This window comes from Solea senegalensis, linkage group LG18 (genome assembly GCF_019176455.1).
Source record: "Solea senegalensis isolate Sse05_10M linkage group LG18, IFAPA_SoseM_1, whole genome shotgun sequence".
In the NCBI taxonomy this organism is placed as follows: domain Eukaryota; kingdom Metazoa; phylum Chordata; class Actinopteri; order Pleuronectiformes; family Soleidae; genus Solea; species Solea senegalensis.
The window spans coordinates 10390261-10418238 of NC_058041.1; the positions used below are offsets into that span (position 1 = coordinate 10390261).

General features: G+C 40.1%; 1 protein-coding gene across 4 annotated transcripts; it reads right to left on the reverse strand.

The window, feature by feature from the left end:
• Window positions 1-932: 932 nt before the first annotated feature.
• mta3 (metastasis associated 1 family, member 3) lies at window positions 933-27919 on the reverse strand. Of its 4 annotated transcripts, none has more exons than XM_044013822.1 (19): window positions 27625-27919; window positions 25869-25936; window positions 23332-23425; window positions 19876-20002; window positions 19657-19720; window positions 19018-19135; window positions 18200-18302; window positions 17547-17646; window positions 16765-16953; window positions 15281-15355; window positions 14722-14780; window positions 14448-14566; window positions 13607-13764; window positions 12207-12429; window positions 10421-10513; window positions 10114-10275; window positions 9536-9567; window positions 9299-9417; window positions 933-2436 (listed from the first exon to the last, which is right to left on the reverse strand). In XM_044013822.1, the coding sequence occupies exons 1-19, from the start codon at window positions 27650-27652 to the stop codon at window positions 2265-2267; spliced, it is 2103 nt and encodes a 700-aa protein (XP_043869757.1). In that variant the 5' UTR covers window positions 27653-27919; the 3' UTR covers window positions 933-2264. The 4 variants fall into 4 exon arrangements, 3 of the variants coding, with proteins under 3 accessions (XP_043869757.1, XP_043869758.1, XP_043869759.1); XM_044013823.1 differs by having other exon boundaries at window positions 2374-2436; window positions 9289-9417; window positions 27625-27918; XR_006358242.1 differs by lacking the exon at window positions 9536-9567 and having other exon boundaries at window positions 2096-2436; window positions 27625-27917.
• Window positions 27920-27978: the final 59 nt, after the last annotated feature.

Below are 27978 nucleotides of genomic sequence, written 5' to 3' on the forward strand. Positions count from 1 at the left end.
AAAGTTCCCTTTGCACAGCTACTGTTTTTTACATGCACCCGGACACTGAGAAATCTGAATGGAGCCATTCATTTTATGATTTACAGCTGTGCTTCTAAATGGCTACTTTACTAGGGGGAGGATAAAAGCAGGAGGATATATGCCGGAATACTGCAGGAGTCAACAAAGATTGTTTACATATAGTTTCTCATGACTGGATCATACGTTTGTGAAGCCTTCATACATGCTGTGATGTCTGCCAAGGAGTTCTGGCCTGCAGCAAAACCTTTGGGTTTAACTGAAACTTAGATTGTGAGTACAGTAGATTGTGTTTTCACCAACATTTCTGTGGGAAATCCTGAAGAGTGAAAGCTGTTAATCAAACAAACACTTGTGGTTCGTGTCCACATATTTTTGACCACTAGTGTGTACACAGAAAGCCCTCCACATCCCTCGAGGGGCACGAAGTATAATTTAATGTGTACATACAGTAGAGCAGCATCCCTCTCTGGAGTCATGCCTAGACCTGAAAGACAAACAACACATAAGGTCCAACCCAAAACATGTTTCCGATTGACGCCTCCTTCAAAGCTGCAACTAGAGGGTTTGCTGCAAATTAAAACCCTTTCTTAACAGAGCAACAATACGGCACTGTCAACGCAAACACACGCACAGTAAAGTACTTAAGAGGCAGGCTGTAAGCTTCCAAGGACATGATTTATATTCTGAGAGCACTTGTCACTCCTCATTACAGTGCCAAATTGCCATATTTTGTGGAGGGTATTTTTTTCTTGCACAGGCCACAGTGTACATCAGGCCCCATTGATTACACTCCCCCTCACGAGCAACACAAAGACAGACAGTGACAGAAAGATGGAGTAGGAGGCTGGGAGACAGGGCAGGCTGTCAGTATTTGACACCAGAAAATGACTCACTGAGACTGGACGCCATAATCTGGCACTGCGTTGTTGTTTTTCTTTTTATTATTATCATTATTGTTCTCAGCATATTCATAATTCAACACAAGACATACAGGAAACACTAACATAAACATTCTGAATGAAAGAGAAGAAATCACATGACCCACTGGCCAGCGGAGGCTCTTGCGCCTCAGAGACATGCGGTGGTGATGTCAGTTTAAAAAACTCAGAACTGAACACACCGGGTAGCTGGACGGGTCAACCAGCAACGTTTTGAGGCCATCTGGCAATGCTGTCATGAAGCAAGGGAGAGAGATAGAGACAAAAAAAAGAAGTCTGGAAACAGCAAAAACCTGACTGGCAGCTTAAAATAACGAAAAGCAATGCCCAAAATAGATGTCCTAAGCAAATAGCAAAATGCATATGCTTATTTCTGCCTCAAAACATTGCCGTTACATCACAGCCTTGAGTGAAATATGATGGATCCATGCCCTTTTCTGCTGCAAAAGAAGCTTTGCTTTAGTACCCAAGTAAGGGCTAGGTAGATACAGTCGCCCATAGAAATAGGATGAGTAGATTTACAGTGCTGTAATGAGATATACAACATATTATACACCGGTCGATGAGGGAGGCATAGCTCTACGCTCAGTTTCCCTGCCATGTTCCATTCCCAAGCCTGCAGAGTGGTCATGATTAACTAACGGCTTTATGCAAGGTTTTTGTTAAATAACGTCTGCAGGATGTTGTTCTTCAACATTGGCTCCAGCTCGTTGATGTAGTCTTCAGGATGAGCATGAAGCACGGGTGGGGGATCAGCAGTTATTTCCTTTAAAGGCCGCTGGTTCAGTCAGTGCATTTTTATTTTTTATTGTCGGACATTTTTGCTTCCAAAGATCACATACCCTTCACGAATGAAAACCACGTCCCTCCCATCCTAGACTAATCCCCATGGCCCCCCACCCCCACCCCATCCCTAGCCGCCTCCCAAAATAACTTTATACAAACTGATTAAACTTCACAACAATTCACCAACAACACAAAGGTCACATCATTACATTCATCCATAAGAGCTAACAACAGCACGCGTCACCTTCCCCCCACATTCTCACCTGTTGTTGGCACAGTCTCTCACACACACACACACACACACACTCACACGCACACTCCCAGGGGATTTCAGACAGGCAGCACTTGCAGTCGGGTCAGTTTTTATGCCTCTATTGCATCATGGCTCATCAGCGTTAAGTGTCTTTGAGGATTATAAATGTGAATTCAAGACTTCAAAGCAAAGGAGGGCAGTATGAGGTGGGATTGGGTTAGTGTGTATGCAGGTGTGAGTGTAGAGTCCGCAGTGTCAGTGTCCGGTCAGTCATGGATGACGATGGGGCCTCGCATCCTCAGGCTGGGGTGAGGGTGTGGAGGGGCCAGGACGAGCCCCTGCGGAGGGCCCTGGGAGACCCTGCGTAGGGTAATCTGCTCACATGGCTGCCGGCAGGCGTGCCTCAGCTGAGAGCGGGAGAGCAGCCGTCTGGCCCTCCTGGGGACGCGGAGACATGAAAGGACATGAGTGCAGGAGAACATACAGTACAACGATGCAAAACTACTATCAGTGAGTTCTTGACCTTGGATACAGTGGTTACATTTTTGGTACACTCAAGTACTGCATTTTGGTTCCGTTTTAAAGGTCCAGTGTGTAAGAATGAGTGACATCAAATGATGAAATCAACAGCAAATTGTAACTAAAGCCGTGTTTTCACTACATGGTCCCAGCTCAGCTCGGCTCTGCACGGTTTTGGTTGGTTTTCCATTACAATATAGTACCAGTGGCTGCATGAAAGTGCCGTGACTTCATTTGATAGGCGACACACAAACGCGTGCCTAGTGACATGTAGAGCAGTTGTTTTCGATGTACTGAATCATTAGAATCAGTTCATTAAAAAGATTTGCTCATACTTCCTCCATGACCGTCACTGAATTGAAATACAGTGGCAGCGTTTGTGATACGACTCGTCACTCGCAGTCGCTGGATTTCAGCAGTGCTATCGCTAAATACACTAGACTCCTCTGGTAAAAGATGAGATTCTAGACATTTCCATGGCTAAATGTTGGAGATTAACCCACGTTTTCAGGATTAAGTCAAGTTAGGTCTTTTTAACTGATCTCCATTTCGGCATTGTTTGGCTTGATTCTTGTGTCGGACGTCGCACTCATGACTCTTCCTATGATGGCACTACTACTAAAAAAATACCAGATACAATCACTAATGGAAAAGCCAAATAACCATGCCGTGCCGTTCTGTGCCACACAGAGTCGCGTTAGTGGAAACACGCCAAACCCAAGTGCATCATGGAACTACTGATTTGTCAATTTGGACTGCTGTAGAAACATGGCAATGCAAGAGGGCAGCAAGCAAGACCCTTGCAATATAATTTACTGTATAATATTTTATACATATAAAATGTTTATTCTTATAAAAAACGAATTATTTTTATTTTAAAGCTTTCATACACCTTAAGGCCACACGGTTGTGTAGTGGTTAGCACTCTCGCCTTGCAGCGAGAAGACCCGGGTTTGAGCCCCGGTTGGAACAAGGGCCTTTCTGCATGGAGTTTGCATGTTCTCCCTCTGTGTGCGTGGGTTCTCTCCGGGTTCTCCGGCTTCCTCCCACAGTCCAAAAACATGCAATGTGGGGATTAGGTAAATTGGACACTCTAAATTGACCATAGGAGTGAGTGTGAGAGTGAATGGTTGTTTGTCTCTATCAGTGTGTGGCCCTGCGATGGACTGGCCAACTGTCCAGGGTGTACCCCGCCTATCGCCCCATGTAGCTGAGATTGGTACGCGACCCTCTGGAGGAGGATAAAGCGGTAGTTGATGACTGACTGACTGACATACACCTTAAAGCTTTTCAAACACCTAAACAAACATTTTCTGCCAAGAAAAACCCTCCCAAATGTTACACACTGGACCTTCAAATCCACTAGAAGGAAAATATAAAATAAAACTTTAAAACATAATAATATTACCATTCATTCAAGCAGTGGAGAATATATCTGCAGCGACCAGACACATAACAATCTTGATTTAAATTTGTGGCAGGATGGTTTATCTCTCACTTTGTGCTTTCATTTATTTTTGTTCTACAACTTCATGGCTCCAGGAACGACTAATTAAAACTAGTCATTAACATTTACAAGCTGCTCATTAAAAGTGATGTCCTCATTTATGCCTTAATTAAATCAAACCCATCATATACATAACCTGGAGCTGTTACTAACCACTCTGCATAATAAGAAGTCAGAGACTTTTATATCACTATATGCCACTGTTTCCAAGGTCAGACATGAACTTCTATTTGCATCTTTTAGGCCAACATGGTTGATTGTCCTTTAATGTTCAGCAATAACAATAGAAAATCAGCAAAACACCACATTTATTAAGTAAGTATTAACTAATCTCATAAATGATAATAGTGAGGAAATGCCTTCACGTTGAGACAAATGAGGTCTGTTTAGTTTATTGTTTATTGTCAACATTTTGTTTGTCGTTAGTGATTTTTGCAAACGCAAATGTGTGCATGTATTTGATTGGTATTATTTTCAAGCATTTTCTTTATTTGAAAAAGCAAGCTGCTTTAATTATGACAGATCAAGTTTTGTTAAGCGACATGAGAGAAGCTCATTAACATCATCAGGAAACATATCTCAACGCAGCATTTGGCTGATCGAGTTTTCAATAATGCAGCATAAAAAAACGTGCCATAGCTGAAATATTATGCTTAAATCTTTATATTGAACAAATGACAGCAGCTGAGCCTGTGGATAATGTTTGTGTGAATATATTATTTATAGAAGGCCGACCACAGGCTTAATGCTCTCAGTTTTTCTGGGTAATTATTACCGTGGCCATTCATTTTGTCTGCGTTTTTGTCAGATAATATAATTGGTCCAACAGCTGTTTGACAATAATGTCTGCGACTGAATTATTGATAGTTAATCACTCGATGGCATAACTGTAAAAACATTTGCAGTTACTCAACATGGGCTTAATGAACATCTAGTTTTGTGTTGTGTTCAGTGCACCTCCTGTGATGAGCAATGGCTTCACATGAAAGTGTTCACCTGTAATAACTGCTGTATGTGAGACAATGACGGAGAAACTAATAAAGAGAGCGGGTGAAATTAAGTTGCTCCAAGTGATTAAATGCGAGCAGAAAAGTTCAGGTTTAAGGACACCATACCGAGGCTCCGGGCCACTGAGGAACTAATTTCACTGATGGTGTCTTCTGTTCTGTGCATCAGTATCTACCTCTGCTCTGAAGTAAGAGAGACGCACGTTTCTGCATGATTTTCAGGCTTATAAATGGGCTCAGTGGTAATTTCCAGCCTGTGAGAGGAACGTTTTTTTAGCAGCCGCCACTGCTAAACCGCAAATGGAATCCATTTGGAGACAAACGTAAGATACATAACCAGAATGTACACATGATTATTCATTGTTCCCTATAGGCGGTCATTAACAGTCCACTATATTTGCTCTCATATTCTCCCTCTGCTCTCGCTGCAGCAGCACAAAGAGGAAAACACATCAGTTCCGTTCAGATCCCTGCTGTGGCTAAAATGTGCACCGGATTACTTATGGAGACTCTATGTACATTATGTGGCTGCAACGCAATCAATAGATGAGAGACAGTGTATAATGTATATACCCTCTTACGTGTACAGTCATGGTCTCTTTTATTTTTGTGCTGTACACTATATGTAAACGTGTAGAAATGGGAAATAAAGATCTATATAATATGTATAAGACATATGCAATGCATACAAACATGCCCCATCTCCACAGTCATAAGCAGTATGAGAATATAAGAAAATGGCAGAGTGGCAGTAACCCCACGGTTTTAAATAACATGTTACAAGTCTAAAGGTAATGTCACAGCAGTGATCAGAGGTGTCAGATGAAAGGTGTCCTCAGAGGTGAATCATCAGGTGGCTCTACTTCGCACTTTCTATTTCACACATACCCGCATATAGATCATCATTTTCTTTTGTTATGCAACCAATGGCCTTCTTTTGTATCCATTACACTAATTAATTTTTCACAACTATAGAATTTTACATGTTTTGTTTCCAGAAAGTGCATCAATATGTATGAAACGATGTGTGTAAGAGGGTAAGAGAGCTGAGATGTTCTCTCAAGCACCTTCTCATACAACAGTTGTGCATCCTGACACAACATCCTTCAGGCTAAATACAGCGTATTCTGCATTGTGCTCTTCTCCCGGCTTGTACACAAGCTGATATGTTCAGAGCAGAATTAAGATTTAGCTCCGGTGGTGCATCGTGCAACAAAGCTGTGTGTCTGTTCAGCTGGTCTTCGGTAAGGACAACAGCAAACATGTGACTCTGCTCTCAAACACAACAAGCTGTCACATTTACATTTCTGTTTGGCTCTTCCTCAGCCATTCTGTTCCCAGTGAATCTTATGTGCTATCTGTGCAATATCTTACTTTAACTCCAAAATGCACTTTATACAGCTGCTGCTCTTATCTATTTTATCTGTCTATTTTTAAATTATTTACTTATTTTCATATCATTTATTGCTGCAATTTTAATAAATATATTTTCAGTTTTTAATATTTGTTGTGGAAGCACAATGACAATAAAACTTCCTTATGTCCTTATGCCGAGCACAGTCAAAAAGGAAAACATTTAGAAAAAAATCTCTTTACTTTACAATTAATTGTTTTTCTCTCTCTATAAATATATACTGTATATATGTATACATATTAACATACATATTACAATGATTTTTCTTCTTTTTTTAATGTGCTAATGTGTGCAATATATTTTGAATATTTTCTATAAATAATTCCACTAAATTTGTTTTGCTGCCCATTGTTTTTTTGCAGGCATGAGGAACTTTTATTTTAGTTGTGCGTTTCCCCATGGTCTGTTTTTGTGGATGCCCCAGCTGCCCCCTGTGTATATAAGCCCAGTGTCTCCCACATTTCGGCCGTGGTGTCTTTGTTTTATTCACAATCTGTCAGAGATAAAAACTGAAGACTGCCTCCAAAAGATTTTGTGCTGCGGCCCTGGCTTCTTGTGTGTGACACCATTGGTTACATATGTGGCTGAATCTAAGGTGTTGGGACTAGTGGTTTAGGAAAGAACACTAATTTCTGCTCCACATGTCCGCATTAACTGACTTTGGTTTTGCAAATATTGAATAATTTCATCTTTCTGATCACTTAAATAATGTGTGTTGTTCTTTTGTCAGCTGTGTCAGCTCATTGTCCTCAGTCGGTGGTGAACTTTGCTTGCTTCATTCCCAGAGACGGCATGTCCCCACATGTGTACATGTATGTCTACTTTTCTCTGTCATTATTACAGAAAAATATTCTGTTTGTATGTGTATATGCAATGCAACCTCATTATGTTTCACTTAGTGTCTCACAGTGCAGCCCAACGTGTTGTCATTGCATTTCCATTAGCATTAATATATATCTCATTTTATGTCTCGCATGATGAGTCACATGTCTTCAACAGCACCTGACAAAGTTATTTCTGAATTAGCCTTTTATTGAATTCTATGTTATCTTGTTATTGTTTTGCATACTGCAATTTAATTTTCATCTTAGTGTTATTCTCTGTTTAAAGTGACATCTGTAATATTTGTCCAGAGATTTCAGTAAATAAACTCTTTATGTACTTTACTTATTTATAATACAATCCGCAATTGTTGGGCACTAACTACATACTTGGTTGTTCCTAGGTGTATTAAATGTCAGTGAAGAAAAATGAAACTCATGAACCATAACAACGTTTGGAAAAAGGTATAAATAAATGTATACACTGTAAATCACATGCTGTATCATGTGCACAAAGTGGAATTGCTGTCTACAGCATTAAAAATGTATACGTCCTTGGCCCAGACTGAAATATCACAACAATTGTTGGACTATTAGCAATTAATTATTTGTTTACACATCTTCAAGGTCCCCAGAGGGTGAGCCTGACAACACACAACTTGTCACAAACATTTGTTTCCCAGAGAATGAACTGTGATAATTTGTTGACTTGTTGTAGGTCCCTTGATGCTCTGCATTTTTCCAATCTTATATTTAGCATTTTAGCAATTAACAGTTTGAGTTGTTATTTATTTATGCTGTGTGCATGCCAAGGCAAGTGTTTTTGTCTATTTTTTTGTCTCTTTTGCTTCCCTTGAAATTTAAAATGTGGGAGAAATGCCTTCATGTTGAGACAAATTAAGTCTGTTTAGTTTAGGGAGAGAGAGAGAGAGAGAGAGAGAGGAGTTTGATATTCTCTTATTAGCAGCAGTCTTCCAGAGCAGATCAATTAATATCTTTTATTCAGATAACGATTAACTGTCATTACCAGGAGAGCGAGAGCACACGGTATGCAGAATGATGCTCGCTCTCTCTCTCTTTCTTTGCCATGGTGTCTTGGTGGTGAGTGAGTGATCCACATGAGTGCAGCAGTGGTTAATGTGGTAATGATATTTCCACTCAGGGACCAGCGGTGTCTGGCTGCTCTCTGGCACATCTGCACCAGTTAGCTGCTCTAATTTTAGTCCCGGCAGTCTGAGGACTGCTGTGAGGCCCAGGCGCCACGGCTTAATAGAAGAACATCTTCCTCTCTCACATACAGACATGCTAACATTGACTCACTGTGTGCATAATATTGTGTGTCTATGGCATCACGCCATAACAAGCTTTACCGGCGGTGCATCTAAATAATTTATTGAATTAGATTCTGTAAGGCAATGGGCTCATATCTTTGCAGTCATAGTGCCATTCCTGCAAAGGAAACTATAGGTTTTATTTGATAACTTGAGAGGTTTGCATGAAATTATGTTCATGTCAAAGGCAATTACTGTTGCAGGAAAATGACTGAATCCACTTTTGTGTTGAACACACTGGTCATCAGTCTGTAAAATCCACTTGGTTCAAAAGAAGAAAAACAAACAAATCGTTGGTGATGCTTGAACAGCTGGTAGATTGTGTTCTGATAAGAATTCACACTTCGCCAGAAATATTTTGATTTATTTAATGATTTTTGTATTGCGCTGTATCTATTGTCGTTTCAATATGTGTGTGAACACACACATGTTTGTCCACCTACTCTTCTAAGGACACCGTGTTATGTTATCCCTAACCTTAACCATAACTAGTTAATGCCTAACCCTAACCTTAATATATATATTCGCTCTAAACTAAATCAGTTCCTCAGAAATAACATTCTGCTTCATTAGGACCAGGTTTTGGTCTGACAAGATCAGTGTTTATGCCATAATAGGTCCTAAAGAGGTAACAAACACATGTACACACACAAACACACAATCAGCCAATCAGAGGTCAGAAAAGGGTCACCTTTGCTTACCTGGTCTCCCGGGTGACGAGGAAGAAGCTATCATCAGGGGCATCGATCCAGTTAGGGCGTCTCTTGCGGATCATCACTCCACCTCGGGTGTTTCCGCTGCTGCTGCTGCGGCCGTTGTGCTGCAGACATAAAATTAAATATTATCAAATCTACAACAGGCAGCGATTCAGTCAGAATTAAATTCACAGTTGGCTGGAAAAATAAAAGCGAGAGAGGGCGAGAGAACAAGACACGTACCAGGAGGGGTCCACCTGTTGTACCTGGGTTCTCTGCAATAACAAAGCCACGGCAGTGAGACAAAAATGCTAAGTATGCACGAGGGAATCTGTCAGTTTTGAAAAGTATTGATTAGTTAATGACTTTTCCTTAATGCAAGTGGTGCAACATGTGATGGTGTTTCAATTTCAGCAGAAATAATGAAGTTACCAATAAAGTGTGTCAGAATGAAGGTGAATCATCCAAATTATACAAATGACCCCTATCTGCTGACTCGTTTTCATTAGAATTAGTTGTCATTCTCTCCCATGAGCTTGTTTAGATAAGAAATTAGAAGAAAAGGTTATCAACTCCAGGCAGTACCTCCACTAATTTGACTTTATCAAGCAAACTGGTGAAAAGAACATTAGTTATCAACACTGCATGATCGCCAAGGTTCATTAGCATGAGAAATAGCTTGGATTAAAGAGAGAAGGGGTGATTTTTCCATTTAAATCATTTATTTGAACAGAATTTAAAAACCTGTTCTGTGCAAGCTGCAAGTCAGTTCAAATGCATTTCTTTTTTTTAATATAAGAAAAGCATGTTTTTGTGTTTACCTGAGCGCCTGTCTGGCTCAGCTCTGCTGTGGTGATGGTAGTTGCGTTTTCCCAGCATGCCATGGGGGCCGTGTGGGAGGGAAGAGAGGAGGCGCCGCGGAGGAGGTGTCTGCAGCCCGGGGGTGCGGTGGGAGCGAGGGGCGTGGGCTGCTGGACGGGACTCTGAAAGAGACACCACAGTGGAGCTGCATCAACTGGCTCCTACAGACCCATCTATATATTACTTATATGACACAAATATTTAGTAAAACAGAGAAAAGTTGGACAGATTGTGGTTAAATTTTACAAAGTAGATGTCGTGAATTACCTAGAAATTGCAGGACACTGGTCAGAGTGCTCCTTTGGGCGGCTCTGGTTTTGGGTAGGCGGGTCCCCTGCCATTCTGACACCCTTAACATGTCTAAACACACACACACACCCATTTACAAACCAGTGGTGTTCTTTAGACTGCATGAAATCTTTCTCTAGTCCTTTCACAGAAGCATGCAATTTAAAACAAAGTCAAATTTTGAGGAAAATCAGTTGAGGATAATGAGCATCAATGATTGTGTAAATGACCTTGTTTCAAATGAATGTAGACACGGGAATCAATGTTGAGCAAATGACTGAGGTAATAATAGGGTGACTTGCTGCCAGGGACGGCATGACCACAAAAACAAATCTCCCACATGCACATACCATCGGCACATGCTGACACATGCACACAAACATACTGTAAACACACATACATCAAAAATATGAGGGCGTTATGAAAGCAGGCACTGGATGTCGAGTGTATGCTGGGAGGGGGTTGTGGTTGGCGTTGTGGCTCCTTTAGGGTATGGTGGAGTTGATGGACAGATCACATGGACACATGAAGCACAAGGACTCGGAAGAGATGCTTTCAGGTGTGACTTTATTGGAGGTCTACTCTCACGTTCACACAGTGATGAAATAAAAGAGCAAAAAAGAGGTAGAAGACGAGAATATTGCAGCAGTTTGGAAGGAAATGGAAGGACAAGGAGGCAAAGTTTGTGGGGCGGTTCTGAGCGGCAAATCCTGGCTGCAGGATTTACAAAACAGAGGAAGCAACAGGATGGAGGCATGAGAATATTGAATGATGTGAACACAGGAGAACAGTTGAGTGATAAAGACACCATGGTCCAGTTCAGGAGATGACTTCGTATGGCCTGGTAAATGGGGAGGGGGATGGTGAGATGAATCCAGTAGCAAAAAAACAGCTACTGTAGTTATTACTTGTACCAAAGAAAATTCTTCAGCTTCTTTAAAGTTTCATCTGTCCAAAGCTTATTTTCAGTTCATTCATTTTGTCCAGAACACACAAAAACACATGATTAACAGCATGAGGACAAAAAAACAAAATAATAATAATAAAAAAAATGTTTTAACAAAAGGTAATGGTAAACACAGTGAAGCTATTTACAATAAACATTTGTGGCTGAGGCAACGTGCCATGACAGCACAGAGTGGGCAACGCCTTTACCCAGAGTGCTGTGCAAAATAGAGCCTCTCTTAGTAAAATACATTTTCTCTACATCTACCTTCAGCAAATATAAGGCTCAGACTAGAATATTAGTTCCTATTACGCTAACCGTTAGGGACAGGAGCAAAGTAAGTTATTATGTATTATTTCTGTAGAATAGCCACATTTGTCCAATAAAATTTTGTATAATTTCAACAGTGGATTTCAGCTCGCATCGACTAAGATAATGTAACAGACAAAAATAATAAAAAATAGGTCTATGAATGAAAAGATGATCAAAACTCATAGTTATGAGGACAGACAGTCTTTATTGGAAAATGGGAGGGGAGAATACAAAAACCAAAATAATAATATAACAATAATAATAAAAACAGAAAGGGAGACCAACAGGGGTTTGGGGGCGGAGACAAGCAGAAATGGGGTGTGATGGTGGGGCAGTCAGGGTGAGAATGGATGGTGAGTGTATGCTTATGTTGCGTTTTATCTGCAGGTGTGTGTGTGTATGTGTGTGTGTGTGTGTGTGTGTGTGTGTGTGTGTGTGTGTGTGTGTGTGTGTGTGTGTGTGTGTGTCCATGCGGCAGAAGTTAGGAGGAATTGAATGAGCTCTTACACTCTGCCTTTATGGCCCCACAGTTAATGGGGATAAAGGGCCGGCGCGCAGCGCGGCGCAGCTTGATGATGTCACGGCACATGTGCCGGGCCAGCTTGGTGAGGCGAGTGGCTTGCAGCAGGAAGGCCTGCTTGGTTTTCATGGAGGACTTGGGGCTGCCACTGTTTCGCATCGGCACCATGTGGTTGGACTGGCGAGGACCATGACCTCGAGGACGAGACTCCTGGGAAAGAAGGAGGGAGAAACAGAGAGAAGGTCACTGAATACAAGTTTACTGGTGCAGTGTTTTAGGTGCTTTGAAAAATAATAAAAAAAATGTAATGTTTTCTTGTTTTTCGGTCAAAAAATGTCTATCAAGTGTATCTCCATTTAGTCAAGATTATAACAAAAGCACAAAAGTTAAAAATATACTTGCTCTATAGTCTAGTATATTTTATAACACCTACAGTTAATATATATAATTTACAGTAGTTTCATGTCAAAAGACTAATTGTTTAATATGTGCAATTAAATTTACAAGTTGAGAGTTGTACATATTTGTCTATTATATTCCAGATTTTAAATACATGGTCATAAAAAAGGCATGCATTATGTGAGCAATGCTCAGCCTGCCAGTTAAATACTATTAAATGAAAACAGCCAATGATAAATCTTGCTGTCAGAAATGTAAATTAAATGCTATGTGCTGACTCAACTTTCAACGGTTATTTTAAAAGTTATGATGCCTAAATTTGACGAAATGCACTGTCACTTTCTGGTTTGCAGTAGTCATGAGTATTTAGCAACAAATTATAGAATTTCAGAGGGATACAGCAATGCTCTGCTGTTTTCTCCTTAAGACACTGAAACACCAAGTTGAATCCCTCAGGGATAACTGCTATAACAACTACTAAAAGACAATTAAACACACCCATGGCGATAACTGACCAGAAAAAAACTTATATGTTAAAGATGGGGGAGGCAGAGCTTATCACAAGGTTATCTGACAAATCTGTATTAAAGCAACTGTCCACTGACTGGATATTATAAAACTGCAGGTGGAGGGTGTATTTTGTACATTAAGGCTGTGAAATAACTCACTCCATGGTAACAACTGTGCTTTTGTCAAAATGTGTGCTCAGAAACATAATGGAAGTTGGTAAAAAAAAAAAAATTATGTATATATATATAATTTCATGGAAAATATTTTACACTTCTATTTCACACTACATCATTATAAACCGAGAAGTGCAAACTGAGTGTTTTTTTAGTACCAGACATAGACATAGAAGCCCAGTATATGCTGTGGATGCACAGAAATAAACTGGTCATTTTCACACCAGAACACAGGCTCCAACAGTAAAACAGAAGGGGCGTGAAGAAGAGCTATTAAAAGCTAATATGTAAGATGCTAAACTTACAGTGGTCACTGGAGCCGGGGAGGTCCTCTCTTCTGGGGCTTCTGCTCTGCTTGGCATCTTCAGGCCCCCGTACTTCTTCCAGTACATCCAGCAGGATACGCACAGACGACACTGCATATTTGGAGGCCCCCATGAGTACCACTGGGCCGACTGCATGGCTGTTGATGTACAAAATGCATTACTGCTTGTCTGAGGCACCACGGGTAAAAAAAGAAAAGAAAAGTAAAATGGTCTCAAGACACATCGCTGCCCTCTCCCTTAATTATTTGATCAAAATCAATACACAAAGGGGAGTCACAGAAGATGCTATTGACTACAGAGATATTGACTGCAGAGAGGAGCACCTACAGTGAATAACAAACTGCAAGAAACACTGTCCCCACATACAGTGTATGTGTCGGCAGCATAAAAGTATATATTATGGACTGGTTAAAATTATGCCAACCCCAAGTCCAGTTTTTAACATATTAGTTGTGCAAGAAAGTGTAACCTTGATATGTTGCAGGGAAAAACCAGCAACTGCTTGATATTTTATGATTCACAGGACTTTACTCAGAACTTGGATGCAGCTAATTCCTTCTATTCTACATGTTCTGTTCTACTATTTTCTATTCTAATCTCATTCTGAATGTAAGAAGTTTTATTTTATCCAAGTCTGTTATTTGAAAATGTATAATTTACAGAAGACATACTGTGGGGTAGCACAGTGGGTCCAAACTTTGCTGACAGGAACCAAGAAGTATAAAGCATTCCTGATTCTTATAGATCTAAAAACAGTTTCAATTCAGAACAATGTTTAGCTACCTCACCCTTATAAATAATGACAGACTATCAAACTCACTATAGCAGCTCTCGCAGGCTCTGCCGCCACCTGCTGCATGATAGACCCCGGGGCCCGCTCCATTCACTGTCGCCATCTTGCCATTGGTCATTGAGATCTGGTTGGGGTTGGGTTTATTACTGTCAGAAAAAAAAGAAGAAAAAAAAAAAAGGAGGTGGAGATTTGAGAAACACAAACACAACAGCTGCTTTCTGCAGGACTATCAACAATCATTATAATCTTGCAGTGACAATTACAGCAATAATAGTGACTGAATATTAAAATGGTGACTTACTAAGTGGGGATATAAACCTGCTTCAGTTTGCTCTCTGCCTCTGCTGCCTTCAGTCTCTTCTGCTCAGAGAAAAACAAAGGATAGGTGGAGTCATTAATGCAGTTACAAAATAAATCTACTGTACTGACAACAACCTTGATAATTAAGCAACCAGAAAATAGAATTGTGGTGCCATATCCTTTCTGAATGACGTGACATTAACAGATAACTACCATTGAGAACATATAAAGCTGAACTACAAGAAAAATTTAGATTTACTATGAACTGTTATTTTTGTCAGATCAGCTAACACTTTAACATACCATTTTAAACATGTACATCCTCTGATTTGATAACCCTTGAGTTCTAAACATTTCCTAAAACAAAATTCAGTTCACCTTTCCTACATCAATTTCACACTGTTCTCTTCTACTAAGCTGCAACAGCTGCATAATCTCTGTGGCTCTCATAGAAGGAAGCTTTCTAAACTCAGTTTAACTTAGTTTAAGTTTAAACAAGAAGTAATCCCAAAATGTCAACATCATTGCAGAAAGCTGCTTAAAGAAATAATCATTCTCACCTGTTGCACATATCTGTCTGTGGTCTTCCACATGTAGTAGTACTCTATGATACTGGTCAGAGACTTCCATGGCAGCTTCACAAGAGGAAAGAATAAAGATGTGTAGTGGTGGGGGTTGGGGTGAGGGTGTAGACAGAGAGTAAATTAATGATATTAATATCTCATGTTCCTGCCATCTGGGTGCAAAAGCCTTCATATATATTCATGAGGGAGAGAGGCATCGCAACCACAGAGACTGAAAGCTACCAGCTTTGGTTCCGAGTATCGGATGAAAACACACACATGGACATACACAGTGATTCACACATTTAATAAGTATTCATGAGCACCTGGTGCCACCACATACACCCATGGCCAACCTTCTCTCTACAGTATAGGTTTGTAGGTGGTGGGAAGGAAAAGTTCGAAAGAATAAAAGTGTTACCCCCTGCAGGCTTAAAAGGTGGCTACTAAAAATTGGCAATTTCATTCCTCACAGAGCAACGGCTGAGGTCAGCGTGGATTCAAACCAATTACAATGGATTTTCATTGTGACAAATGCTGTGGGCGAAGGACGAATCAAAGTCCACAGAAACATCTCAAATTGCTATTGCAGCATAACATTAAACTGTCAAAGCGTATGCTTAGTAAATTTCAAAAGGTCACGCATTTTACTATAATACATCCAAACATGCAACTTCTATATATAGCTTTCACAGTGTAATGATTGGCTCAAGTTTACTGTAAATGGCAGACAATGAAAGCTGTTTTTATCGGTCAATTATTTAAAGGAAAGCTCCGAAGCCAGAGCAGTGATTGGTCTATTACTGTCTAATTTTGGGTTCTAATCGGACTAATATTGTCTTATTAAAGTAAAACCTGGTGAGTAATTGAAGGAGGTCCTGCTGACTACAGCTTCTCTTCTCCATTAAGAGTGAAACTACCAACAGACACTGCTTTTTAAGCAGAAAAAGCCTCCATTTGAAGAAAAGTTGGAAGAGAATACTGGTCCCCTTTAGGGTCACAAGATACTCATAAAGTCTCTGCATAAAGGTATTATAGCATTACATATATACAACATGACTACGGTTAACATGAATCAAGGTCTTATCTTACATCCAGCGGCATTCCCAATATTTAAAAAGCAAATCCCGTTATGCCTATTGCAGCACCATAAATGTGTTGATTTTAAAATTATGAATTTTCAGGTGCATTTTTGTCAAACTGCCAACTTACGGCTGCAATACTTAATTAAGACACGAAGAACAAACACTCTGAACCATGTGTCTAGCACAGCAACCTTTATTTTATGTTGCTAATGTAGCAAAAGTGGATTTTGACACAATCTAAATGCACTTTTTCTTATCTTGCAACATGTTTCATCAAATCACTTTGGTAAACCAATGGCTGTTTCTTACAGAAGATGACTGATAACCTCCAGATTCTAGCTAATATGACTCTACAGAAGCCAGAGATAATAATGGCAGTTATAAAGAAGAACTTACAAAGTCTTGTCGAATGTCGTTGAAGTCTTTTCCGTATTTCTCTAGTGCCTCTTCAAACATGGCAGCTTCTGAGGCGCTCCACTCCTCCATCTCATCCCTACAGAGTACTGGGCCACCCGCTGGGACCAGCACACTCAGTGCACTGGACAGATCGTAATTATGACGATGCAGTGTGTCCATCGCATGGAACTGCAACCAAGAAACACATTACATTATTATATATCACAGGGATTCACAGACATATTACTCAATTGATTTTTACTCAATATAAATTCAACTCATGAAAAAAAAAATCTGACAACAAATTCAAGTTCATGTCAGACAAGCTCAAAATCAAAATACACTCAAGCCAAATGGGAGTACACATAGACAAGACAGCTACTTTGATCTCCATAAAAATCTAAGTGCAATTCATGACATTGCTAGACAGGAACACAGTCTTGGAAAAATGTCGCATGTACCACACATTCTTGAGACTGGGACAACATGAAAGCAATGCACACAAGGTCCCAACAAGTTCATTCAATCAATTATAATCTGGCCTAAAATTGTTGCAGTAATTGTGTACTAAGGAATTAATGGCATTCCTTGAATCTTCAATTTAGGAGCTGATGACAAATTCTCAGATGCTTAAAACATAGTATTGCACTCAAAAATCTAGTCCTTCAGGTATGGAATGGCACAAGAATGACTCGCCGTTCACATCTGGATGAATGTTCAGACTCTGAGAAGCAATGATCTAACGGTCATTCTATTTCAACGTGTGTTTGTGTCAAACTCACCAGTGTGATATCTCGTGAGGCTGCAGCAGCACTCATGTGTAAGCTTGGCTGTCTGACTGAGCTGCTGCAGTCCAGTGCTCTTGCAAAGGTCCCAACCGCCCTGAAGAAAAGAAAAAAAAAAAGTATATAGGTGACACTTTTTATCTATGAATTACACATACATAAATCTTATAAATCTCAGTCGGGTACATTGTTTTCTTTTAACAAGTGTTTTACAGAAAAACAACAACAACAAAACTGGATAAGTGCAAACCCAAAAAGGCTGGGATGCATGAAATAAGGTGTCAACTAAAAGATTGAACACAATCTTTGTGCCATTCATTTTAAGATATTGACTTTTTACATATCAAATAAGAGTGATACAATCACATATCCTTCAAAGAATGAGAGTGAAAATAATGAGCTGTACTCACTGTATGAGCCATCTCTAAAACAGCAAGACTGTCCATTTATTATTTAGCAGTCAGACTGCATTCCTACTGCATTATCATATACAAACAGAGCAGAGCAATGGAGTTGACAAACAATATCCTTTACAGTAGGAAGGGTCATAAAGTGTTGATACTAAGAATTATTCCATCTATCTGCAGCTGCAGAGTGAACCAGTGATTTAAACAGGGTGTTATCGGTGTTGGAGGTGAAAGATGATTTACCGTGCCACTACTAGGAATTGGTCTATCTGTTTGTTCGTGAGTGGACACTCTGGATCCCACAGCTTCTCTTCTAGCTTCGACAGGTCCCTGTCATCTGCCTCACCTGCAGAACAGAGAGACAATGGCTTTAGACAGAATGACAGGATTGTCACAGACTGGCAGTGAAAGAAAATCAATGTTTAATTCCTGGTGATCTGCTTCACGGTTATTTCATGCTTGTAATTGCGATTCAATTGTCTGGAAATTGTTCTCTAGCTGTTTAAAGAAATCAAGTTTCATGGATGTACTGAACTGAACATGAACTTTAAATGGCTGAGAACATCTTTTAACCATATCCAAGTTCAATCTGACAAAATGTCCTTATTCATCTCAATGTAAGAAAAAGAAAGAAAAAGAATCCACATTCTTAAAATCCACATTTTTAAACTCAGGTTATAAGGTAGTAACTACGTAAAGCCTTTTTTTTTTTTACTCCTGCTGCGTCACCTTGCGTGAATTGTGATGTCATGGATGTGCCAGACACATAACCAGTCGGGGGAAGAAAAAAATGTGGATTGCTACACAAATAAATGCTAACCGCTATGATAACAGCCAGAAGAGAAATGCCCACTGTCTCTCTCCACCACTCAATACTAAATAACAGCTTATTTTATTGACCTCAATCAGCTGCCATTTTCTTCAATATTGAAAAAAAGGCAAGATATTCTACCTTTCCCTGCTACAACCTTTTGAGACACGTCTCACACACAAATTAAATTTACAAAACCTGTCACAAGTCAAATATTGAGTGAATCAGCTTTTGTGCATTTCCCACTGACCCTCTTGTAGCATTTCAGGTACATCTGCCTGAAAGCGAGGTCCCACTCTGATCTCTCCTTTGTCTGCCAGCAGGGTCTTTTGTGTCGGGTCATACACCAGCGAGTAGAAGAACGTATCCTGGGAAAAACAATTACCAAAACAAACAATCAGCCTCTACATTTCTCGCCACAGGGTTTTTGCCCTGGCTCCAATGTCAAACACATCTTCATTACAGATATGTAGTATGACCCTAAACCTTGAATCTCTTTTTAATTCTGCAGGTAAACATAAAAATCCCCAGCTGTTTTAAAGCAGAAAATCATCACCGTGAATCTGAAAAATTGCATTTAACAGTTAGATGTTTCTACAGCTTATAAAAAAATATTAGTCCGTGAAAAGAAAAGAAAAAGCAATGACATAATTATTTAATTATGTAATAATGTATTAAGTAATATTTTTCTCCTAGTGTTGGCTGGACATGGGAATATTCTGACACAATGATCCTAGGTTTTAAGAAACTCTAGTACACACTCTTGTAAATTATATTTCACAGATTATATGGACCAAATAATAAATTAAAAAATAATTAATGTGACAATTAATCAAGACCAAAACAAATGGTTAGGAGCAGTAGCTGATTTTCCCCTTGGTGGTCTCACCTCTTTGTCAAGGTACGAAAGAACAGCTTCAGTCTCATTTAGTAATGCAACACTGCACTTGCCCCTAATAGAGATAGAAGAGAGAAGACAAGCACCATATAAATCAAAACGTTGTGAGCTGTTGTGAATTAGACATGGATGACCGACTATCCATGAGCAATGTCTGTAGATTATGAGCGGCACAGTGTGCACAGAAGACAGTAAGTGCGTGTACAATACCTGATGTGTGTTGCAGGTAGACTCTCATACTGTCGAGAGAGGAAGAGCTCTCTGTGGCGAAGCTGGTGTTTCTGTTTTTCTGTCAGCTCTGTCTCTGTTGGGTTCTCTTTCTCTTCTTCCAGCTCCTCTGCAAATGCACAAATAGTGACAGCATACAAAATGACTTCCAACAACATACTCCAAAGGACACTGATGTTCTTAAATGGCAGCCATGAAGGCACAGCAAAGAAAAACGACAAGAAATATGACAGGGGCTAACTCATGACAGATCCATTACGGACAGATGGTTAAAGTCACAAATGGTTTCAGCCCAACTCCCCCATTTGTCTTTTACATCTGAATGACAATGAAGGCTGCACAGTTGAAAAAACCTCATTCAAGGGCAGACACAAGACAAGAGGCAGCTAAAGAATATCTCCAGAGAATTTAGTGATGAAAAGCTATTGCTGACATCTATTAAAGACACCAAAGAGGACCATTACTACTAATGTCATTTTAAGAACATTGTTTATCCACAAATACTGAATTCCCTGGCTTGCTGAAGCTGATTCAGCACATATGTAATCATAATCATCAATAAGCCATTAACAAAATGTTGTCTAACTTATTTGTCACAGATGCTATGATTATCTGCAGTCTGATCATCTGTTATTGCACCCGATGTTTATATTAGCTTTTTCTTTTTTCTTCTTTTTTTTTTCACAAACAACCATTCACTCTCACACTCACTCCTATGGTCAATTTAGAGTGTCCAATTTACCTAATCCCCACATTACATGTTTTTTTTGGACTGTGGGAGGAAGCCGGAGAACCCGGAGAGAACCCACGCACACACGGGGAGAACATGCAAACTCCATGCAGAAAGGCCCTTGTTCCAACCGGGGCTCGAACCCGGGTCTTCTCGCTGCAAGGCGAGAGTTCTAACCACTATACTATCGTGTGGAGAGTTTATATTAGCTAACCTGCATGTGGCACAGCATTCCCTACCGAAATCAACAACCTGATTTTCCATGCTTTAAGTAGCCATTATACTTATGCATGGCTGGGTACCATTGGAAACATCCACCATGGAGAAAGTGAATCATAGCTATAATTTTCCAAATCCATCAATCTGACATTCAGGCCGACTTCACGCTGTGACCGTGGGTTGTGCAGAGGTGAGAAAATGTGCACTGTTATCTGCATATTTAAACAATAACAACAACGCCACCCTCTTTCCAAGATGGCAAGCTTTCCATCAATCCTCCTCTGAGCACACTCAGACAAGTGTTTTTGTCCAATTTATCAATTCACTGAATGAGAATTGTAAGAGTTGAATTTGACTTTTAAATTGTAATGGTGGTTGTAAGTTAACCCTCGGCACCGACAGGATTTGGTATGCGTACGTTTCATTACTGTAACTCCTAGACCGTTTGTGACATCTAGAAAATTCAAAAACTATGACTACTGGCGATCTGTCCAGGGTGTACTCCGCCTTTCACCCTATGTCAGCTGAGATCCCTGAGGTCCCATGACCCTCATGTGGAGGATAAAGTGGTAGAACATGGATGGATATCAGAAAGCACAGAAATGTAGCTTTGCGCCCATATACTTGTCATTACGTTAGCCCTCAGGACCTCCACAGAACAACCGCCCAAACACAGACAAGATTCACCAGCGCATTGAAAGTGAAAGTTATCTTCACTTTCAGAAGCACTCACTCATTAAACACTTTTTGACAATTCTCCAGCCATAAAAAATTTAACTGAAATTCTTCAGACAGCCTAATTATCATGATGGTCATAAGAGGGTTAAAGCAGGGGAAGTCAAAAACTTTCAATGTCACAAACAAAATATTATATAAAACTATATATTATTACAGATGTTGATCCCTGTGGCCAATATCTTCAACTCTTTGCATGGTTTGTTACTAGTAAGTGTAGGCAGGATGTTGCGTTATTTTGTGATCCAACTGTGTGGAGTGTAATGTTTGGCTCAGGTGCAATAATTCATCAATTTGAAAGACAAAATACAATGCCGCAAAATAACTCCACTAAGAGCACTTAACAAAGCCATAAATTGTGTTGTTTTTTTACAGCATGGTATTGTAAAACTTCATCAATACTATCTCTGCTGACCAGCTGGTATTTATCACTGGTTCCTCCAACAACTTATTCTTTTGTTTTATTGTGAGCAAAACGCCAAGTTAAACATCAGTGGAAATGCACTGAAAGCTTCCCAAACAAAACTTCTGTATGACAACAACACCCGCTTTTGTTCCAGCTTAATACAACCAGACAGACACTCAATTTCACACTCTCTCTCTCATGAATGAGCAATTCAAAATGAATTTTAAAGTTCACATTACATTTCAGTGGCACCATAAACAAAACCGCTGTCACAGTAGAGTACACATTACATTTGTATTTGTATTCCCATTCCAGGTTACTGCCTAACATGCTCATATTATCCTCATCGCTGAATGGCTGTAGTTGTGACAGATTCAGACACATGCGGCGATTTGCATTTAGCTTTGAATTACTAGAATAGGGGTAGTATTTTTGAAAAAGTGTGCTTCCCAACCTCAGTTTCCCCTGAGTCAAGAAATATCTTCATTGTTTTTTTGTTGCGTGCCCACCAGTGACACTTGGTCCTAGCCTTGGTCCGAGGCTTGAAACTGTAATGCTAATTTTGCAATTTTTAGAGCCAGTCGTAGGGGGACGGGAACTCATTCCCAGAATGTAAACAGTGTCCGCCATCTTTGCTAACAGTTAACAGGGCCAAGTGTCACTTGTGGGCACGTAATAAAAAAAAGAATGAAGATATTTCTCAACTCAGGGGAAACTGAGGTTGGGAAGCACAATTTTCAAAAATACTACCCCTATTCTAGTAACATAAAGCTAAATGCAAATTGTTGAAGTATTCCTTTAAATGGCTTTACTGTGGGGCAGTAGTCGACATGAAGGGGGAAAAGAGGACAAGCTGAGTAGAGAACTTTGCCTTCAGGCAGCAGAAAGCCCAATGACACTTTATCTCAGTATGGATGGTTAACAATCATTTTGTTTCAGAAAGGTCCTGAAATGTGCATTATTACTTAAAAACTGAGCACTTATCAACTAAACATGTGAGATAACCAAGACTATCTCATCATCAGACCACTTAGATAAGAAATGTTAGATACATTTTTAAAGAAAATTCAAAGAAAAAATACTTCTTAGTCCAAATCAGTGTGAATAAATTGCCCCAAACCACTGTACATAGATGTGAATCAAGAGGAAAGCAGTAAACCATCACATTAGTGATGATACAAGAACCTAAATGTGGCATTTTGTTTGCGAAAGGTCAACTGTTAAAACATTAATGTACTATTATTTGAAGTGATTTCACTTTCACTCCAGATTTACATTCATGATTCTTATAATTACAGTCAAATGGACTAAATTGCCAAACAGAAAGTCTGAATATGTGATGACTCACTTGCATGCTTGTCTGCGAGCTGGATGAGGCTGTGGGAGATGTCTCTCCTTCTGTAGAAACAAACCACCTTGGCCTCCACATTCCCACTGGCCGTCTGACACAGAGAGAGAGGAAAGAGTTTCAGTATGACTGAAAGCGGTGGCAACACCTCCCTGCACACATCTCTAATTTCCCAAGAGACCTGGCGTTCTTGTGTGACTGTCAAGCTTTGCTACTATGACAGGCTGACCAGAACAGTGACAGAATGATGAAATGATTGATTGACAGTCTCACTGTGTAATTAAGCGGACAAGCTTAAAAAGACTCCAGCCATTATGCAATACCCTGACTGATGGGGTGTGAATGGATGTGAAGGTTGCAGAAAACTGCTTCCAACATCTGCTTTGGGGAGGACGTAGACACTGTATAAGCAAATGCAACTTTACGACAGTGTTCACTTGAAGGTTGTGTGAAGGATATCCAGCAGAAAAATCCTCTTATTTCATCCACCACCTTTAAACCCTTTTGAAATTTTAAATCTCCTCTGGCTATACAGAATCATATTCTCCCAAAGTTATTTTTGGATGTTTTTTTGTTTTTTTCATTGATGAGAATCAACTTTTCCACCTCACCTGCTTATGGCATTTATTTCTCTAAAGGCGCTTTTCCATTTTATAGTACCACCTCATCTCAGCACGGCTTGACTCTACATGATTTGGTTGGTTTTCCATTACAATAAAGTACCTCCTCAAGTGGGCAGACCCATCACAGCACAGCTGCATGAAACTGACATGACTTTGTTTTACACACAACACGCACAAACCAGTAAAGTGCAAAGCAGTGGTTTTCAATGTAATGAATCATTAGAATCAGTTAATTAAAAACATTAGTTCAGTACTTCCTGCATGACCGGAGCACAGACTCTATCTGACATAGTCACTGAACTGAAATACAGCGGCTAGGGTTGTGATGCCGCTTGCTGCTCGCACTCACCGGCTTTCAGCAATGCTGTCACTAAAAACACCAGACTCCTCTGTTAAATGATGAGATTTTAGACATTTCCTTGCTAAATGTTGGAGATTATCACACGTTTTGAGGATTTAATGCTTTAATTTAATGCTTTAATGCGTACAGTTCAGCAATGTTAGGTTTGATTCTCGTGTCGGATGTCGCACTTATGCCTCTTCCAGTGACGGTACTCTGATCAACCGGTGGCCAGTCGTCTGACAACTACTAAAAAAGTACCAGGTACTTTCACGAAAAGCAAAATAACCGTGCCATGAAGTGCTGAGGCGAGTTGAGTCGTGCTAGGACCATGTAGTGGAAAAGCGCCATATGTAATATTGTGCAAATGCAATACAGATAAAACCTTTTTTTGACTTGCCTTTTAAGAATGACTTGTTCCAATCCAATCCAACTTTATTTATAAAGCACTTTAAAAACAACAACAGCTGAAACAAAGTGCTGTTGTGTGTTGTTGTTAACTAATGACACATTTCCACCGGCTCTACTCGCCTCGCCACACCACAGCACGGTTTAAGTAGCGTTTCCACTAGCATAGTACCTGGTACCAGGTACTATTTTTAGTACCTGCTCCGGCGAGGTTCCAAGCATGCTACTAGTAGGTATTATGCAATGATTGGTCAGACTGCCGGCCACTGACTGGCCAGAGTCCCGTCACAGGAAGAGACGTCCCACACAGAAATCAAGCCTAACAGTAGACCACTAATTAAAAACTAATTAGCAATGCTAAAAACGTGGGTTAATCTCCAACAACTACCAGGGAAACCTCTATATTTAACAGGAGTCTTTTAAAGTGGAGTGGTGTATTTAGGGACAGCGCCGCTGATCGCGAGCGGCATCACAGACCGCTGCCGATAGTAGTCTGTGGAGTAGGAGGCTGCACTCTGGAGACGTGAGGACAGAAATCAAACCGAACAGTGCCGAATTGTAGATAAGTTAAAACTACTTAACAATCCTAAAAACGTGGGTTAATCGCCAACAACTACAGAAGTCTGGGGTAAAGTCACTAGTCACTCGTGTGTGTGTGTGTCGCATATAAAACAAAGTCACTGCAGTTTCACTCAGCCATGCAATGATGTTGAGTAGGTACTTTTTTGTAGGGGAGATGCAACCTAGTTGTGCCGTGGCGAGACAAAAGTCAAGAAGTCAAAAGATGTTACTTGACAACTTATCAAACAGTGGTAAAGAAATATTAGGTGGAGTTGATTTTCTAAACCAGTCTGACCAGGCCAGCAATAAATGTTACATCATTATTTTAAAGCCATGTGGGCTCCTACAATGTTAACAAGATTACAATAATGTATACAACTACCTCCTACAAGGTATGTCACATGATATAAATACGATTTAGGAAAGAAGAAAAAAGGGCTGTCTTTTTCAATAATATTAAAAAAGAAATTGTCATGGAACACACACAACAGAGACACACCATAGCAAAGGGGCTTGGGTGCAAACAGAGAGAGGAATCCTTGTTATTCACCCTCAGGCATAAAAGAAGCATAAACACTCAAAACATGAGAAAAATATGCCAGTACCTTGTTGAGTTCCTCTATCCGGCGGATCAGGTAAGGGTTACTAGAGGAGTTCTCAAAAAAAACATAATCTGCAACACACAAAAAAAAACACACAGATGACTTCACTATATCAGATAGACATACAGCTTCATCATCTTGAGAAACTTTGCAGAGTAAGATTAAACTGATGAATAAACTGTAAGCAAGTAGTAGTAGTAACAAGTTGTGGCAAAAAATCAGAAGATAGGGATGGAGCAAAGTCGTACTTGTTGACTTTTCATTCATATTCAACAAAACTGGTGTTTTTTTACTTTATTTATTACTTTGTCTAGGTTAAGGAGACTGGAATCCAGGCTGGTTCAATTACACCTGTGAGACATTGTACAGTAACTTTGGAAAACTCTGGTCCAAGGCAAATGCTGCCATCAAGTACTGCCCAGAATGCTGTAATTACTACATTCCTAACACACAAACAACCAAGTCAAGAGGTAAATATATCAAAGCTGTCAACGTGTGACTGTTCAGTTGCACCGAGTGCATTATGTTACTGTTGTCCATCTTCAAATTCAGAAAACTTGCATCCTTATACACATAACCTTCCCTTTCAGTGTAAAGGCAACCACACTAGTGCTGAACCCATAAGTCGCTTTACTTTAAATATTTAGATTATAATTCCTTCAGTCATATTCAATTAAAGGTAGCAGAATGATGGCAAATGTTATCTAACAGCAGCTTATGTATCAAAGATGCTGAAAACTAGATAGTTTTGGTGTTTTGGACGTTAGGTTAAACAAATCGAAGTGGCAACGCGCCAATAAGTTACAGTTGGACGTAGTTGGAGTTTACAGAGAGCACTTGAATGCAGCAGTAGCACTGCAACAGAGGTTGTGCATTTGGTCAACAGACAGATGGGCTAAAACGAAGCTGATTCGCTAGTGTAAATAATGCCAATTTGAATCACCTGGGCAATATTGCACATTGTTCAAGTGACATGTCAAAAAGCAATGTCATTGAAGCTGTCATAATAAAGACGTGGGACTCGAGTACGTATGCATAAGAGGCGTAAGGTTTGAACTCCTCGATGAAACGACGCCATGAATCGAGACAATAATTTGATGCTAAATTCCAGCAGACTGGTAACAAGCTAGCTAACCACTGAAGGCAACTGGCTCGTTAACTGTACATACAGTAAATGAAGGCGGGCATTGCAGCAATACCAAGCATCTATGGTTACCAAGTGTATGAGAAACATTGGGCATATGGGCACATTGACAGCCGTAACGTAATGAGTAAAGCCTTTGCTGTCGCTAACGTTAGCTAAATTAGGGCTCGTACTAATGGCTGCATGCCAGAGGAGGCAAATACAAAGGCAGCCTCAGACTGTTCGGGGCAACAATTAAACAACCTTTAAAACCCACGTCCTGGCGAGAAGTCGCACGGCGTGAATGTTACCATTATTTCTGGTCTAAATGTCCGAATTCCAAGGCGCCACAAAGGTGTCAGCAAGTGAAAAATGTTTACATTTTGTGCTAGCCATTTAGCAAGCTGGCGGCTAGCTGCTGTGGCCACGACAGACGCGAGGCCTGACCCATTTTGGATCCCAAATATTTAGAAATTCTCACCTTTATGCACAAATTTAATGCCCCATGTTGTTGCAGCACAGCAGTGCCTCACTATCAAATGCAAACAAGCTCACACAAAGACACAATACTACCGGGGGAGGCAAAACTGTAAGGATTTCAGTTTGATAAAAAACGATCCACATTGACATACATACCTCCGACCCGGTACATGTTGGCCGCCATTTCTGCCCTCCCGGAGTGTTAACGTAAACCATAAACTAACAGGAAAGAATAAATTAATAAAAAAATAAAAATAAAAAAATATCTCTCTTAAATTGTAAAAGGTGCGATAAAAGTGTGGTCGCCGAGACTCCGAACGTGCACCCGAGAGGTAGAATTTCGGCAAATCGACCCCCCCTCTCCTGGTACGATTCACGGCTCCCTTTACAATACAGTGAACTCACACAGTCGGATCAACCAGAAAAACCACTGACTGCTGTCGTTAGGAGGCAGACACATGCACGCGCAGACACGCGCGCGTACACGTGGTGCGCGCGTGTTTATATACA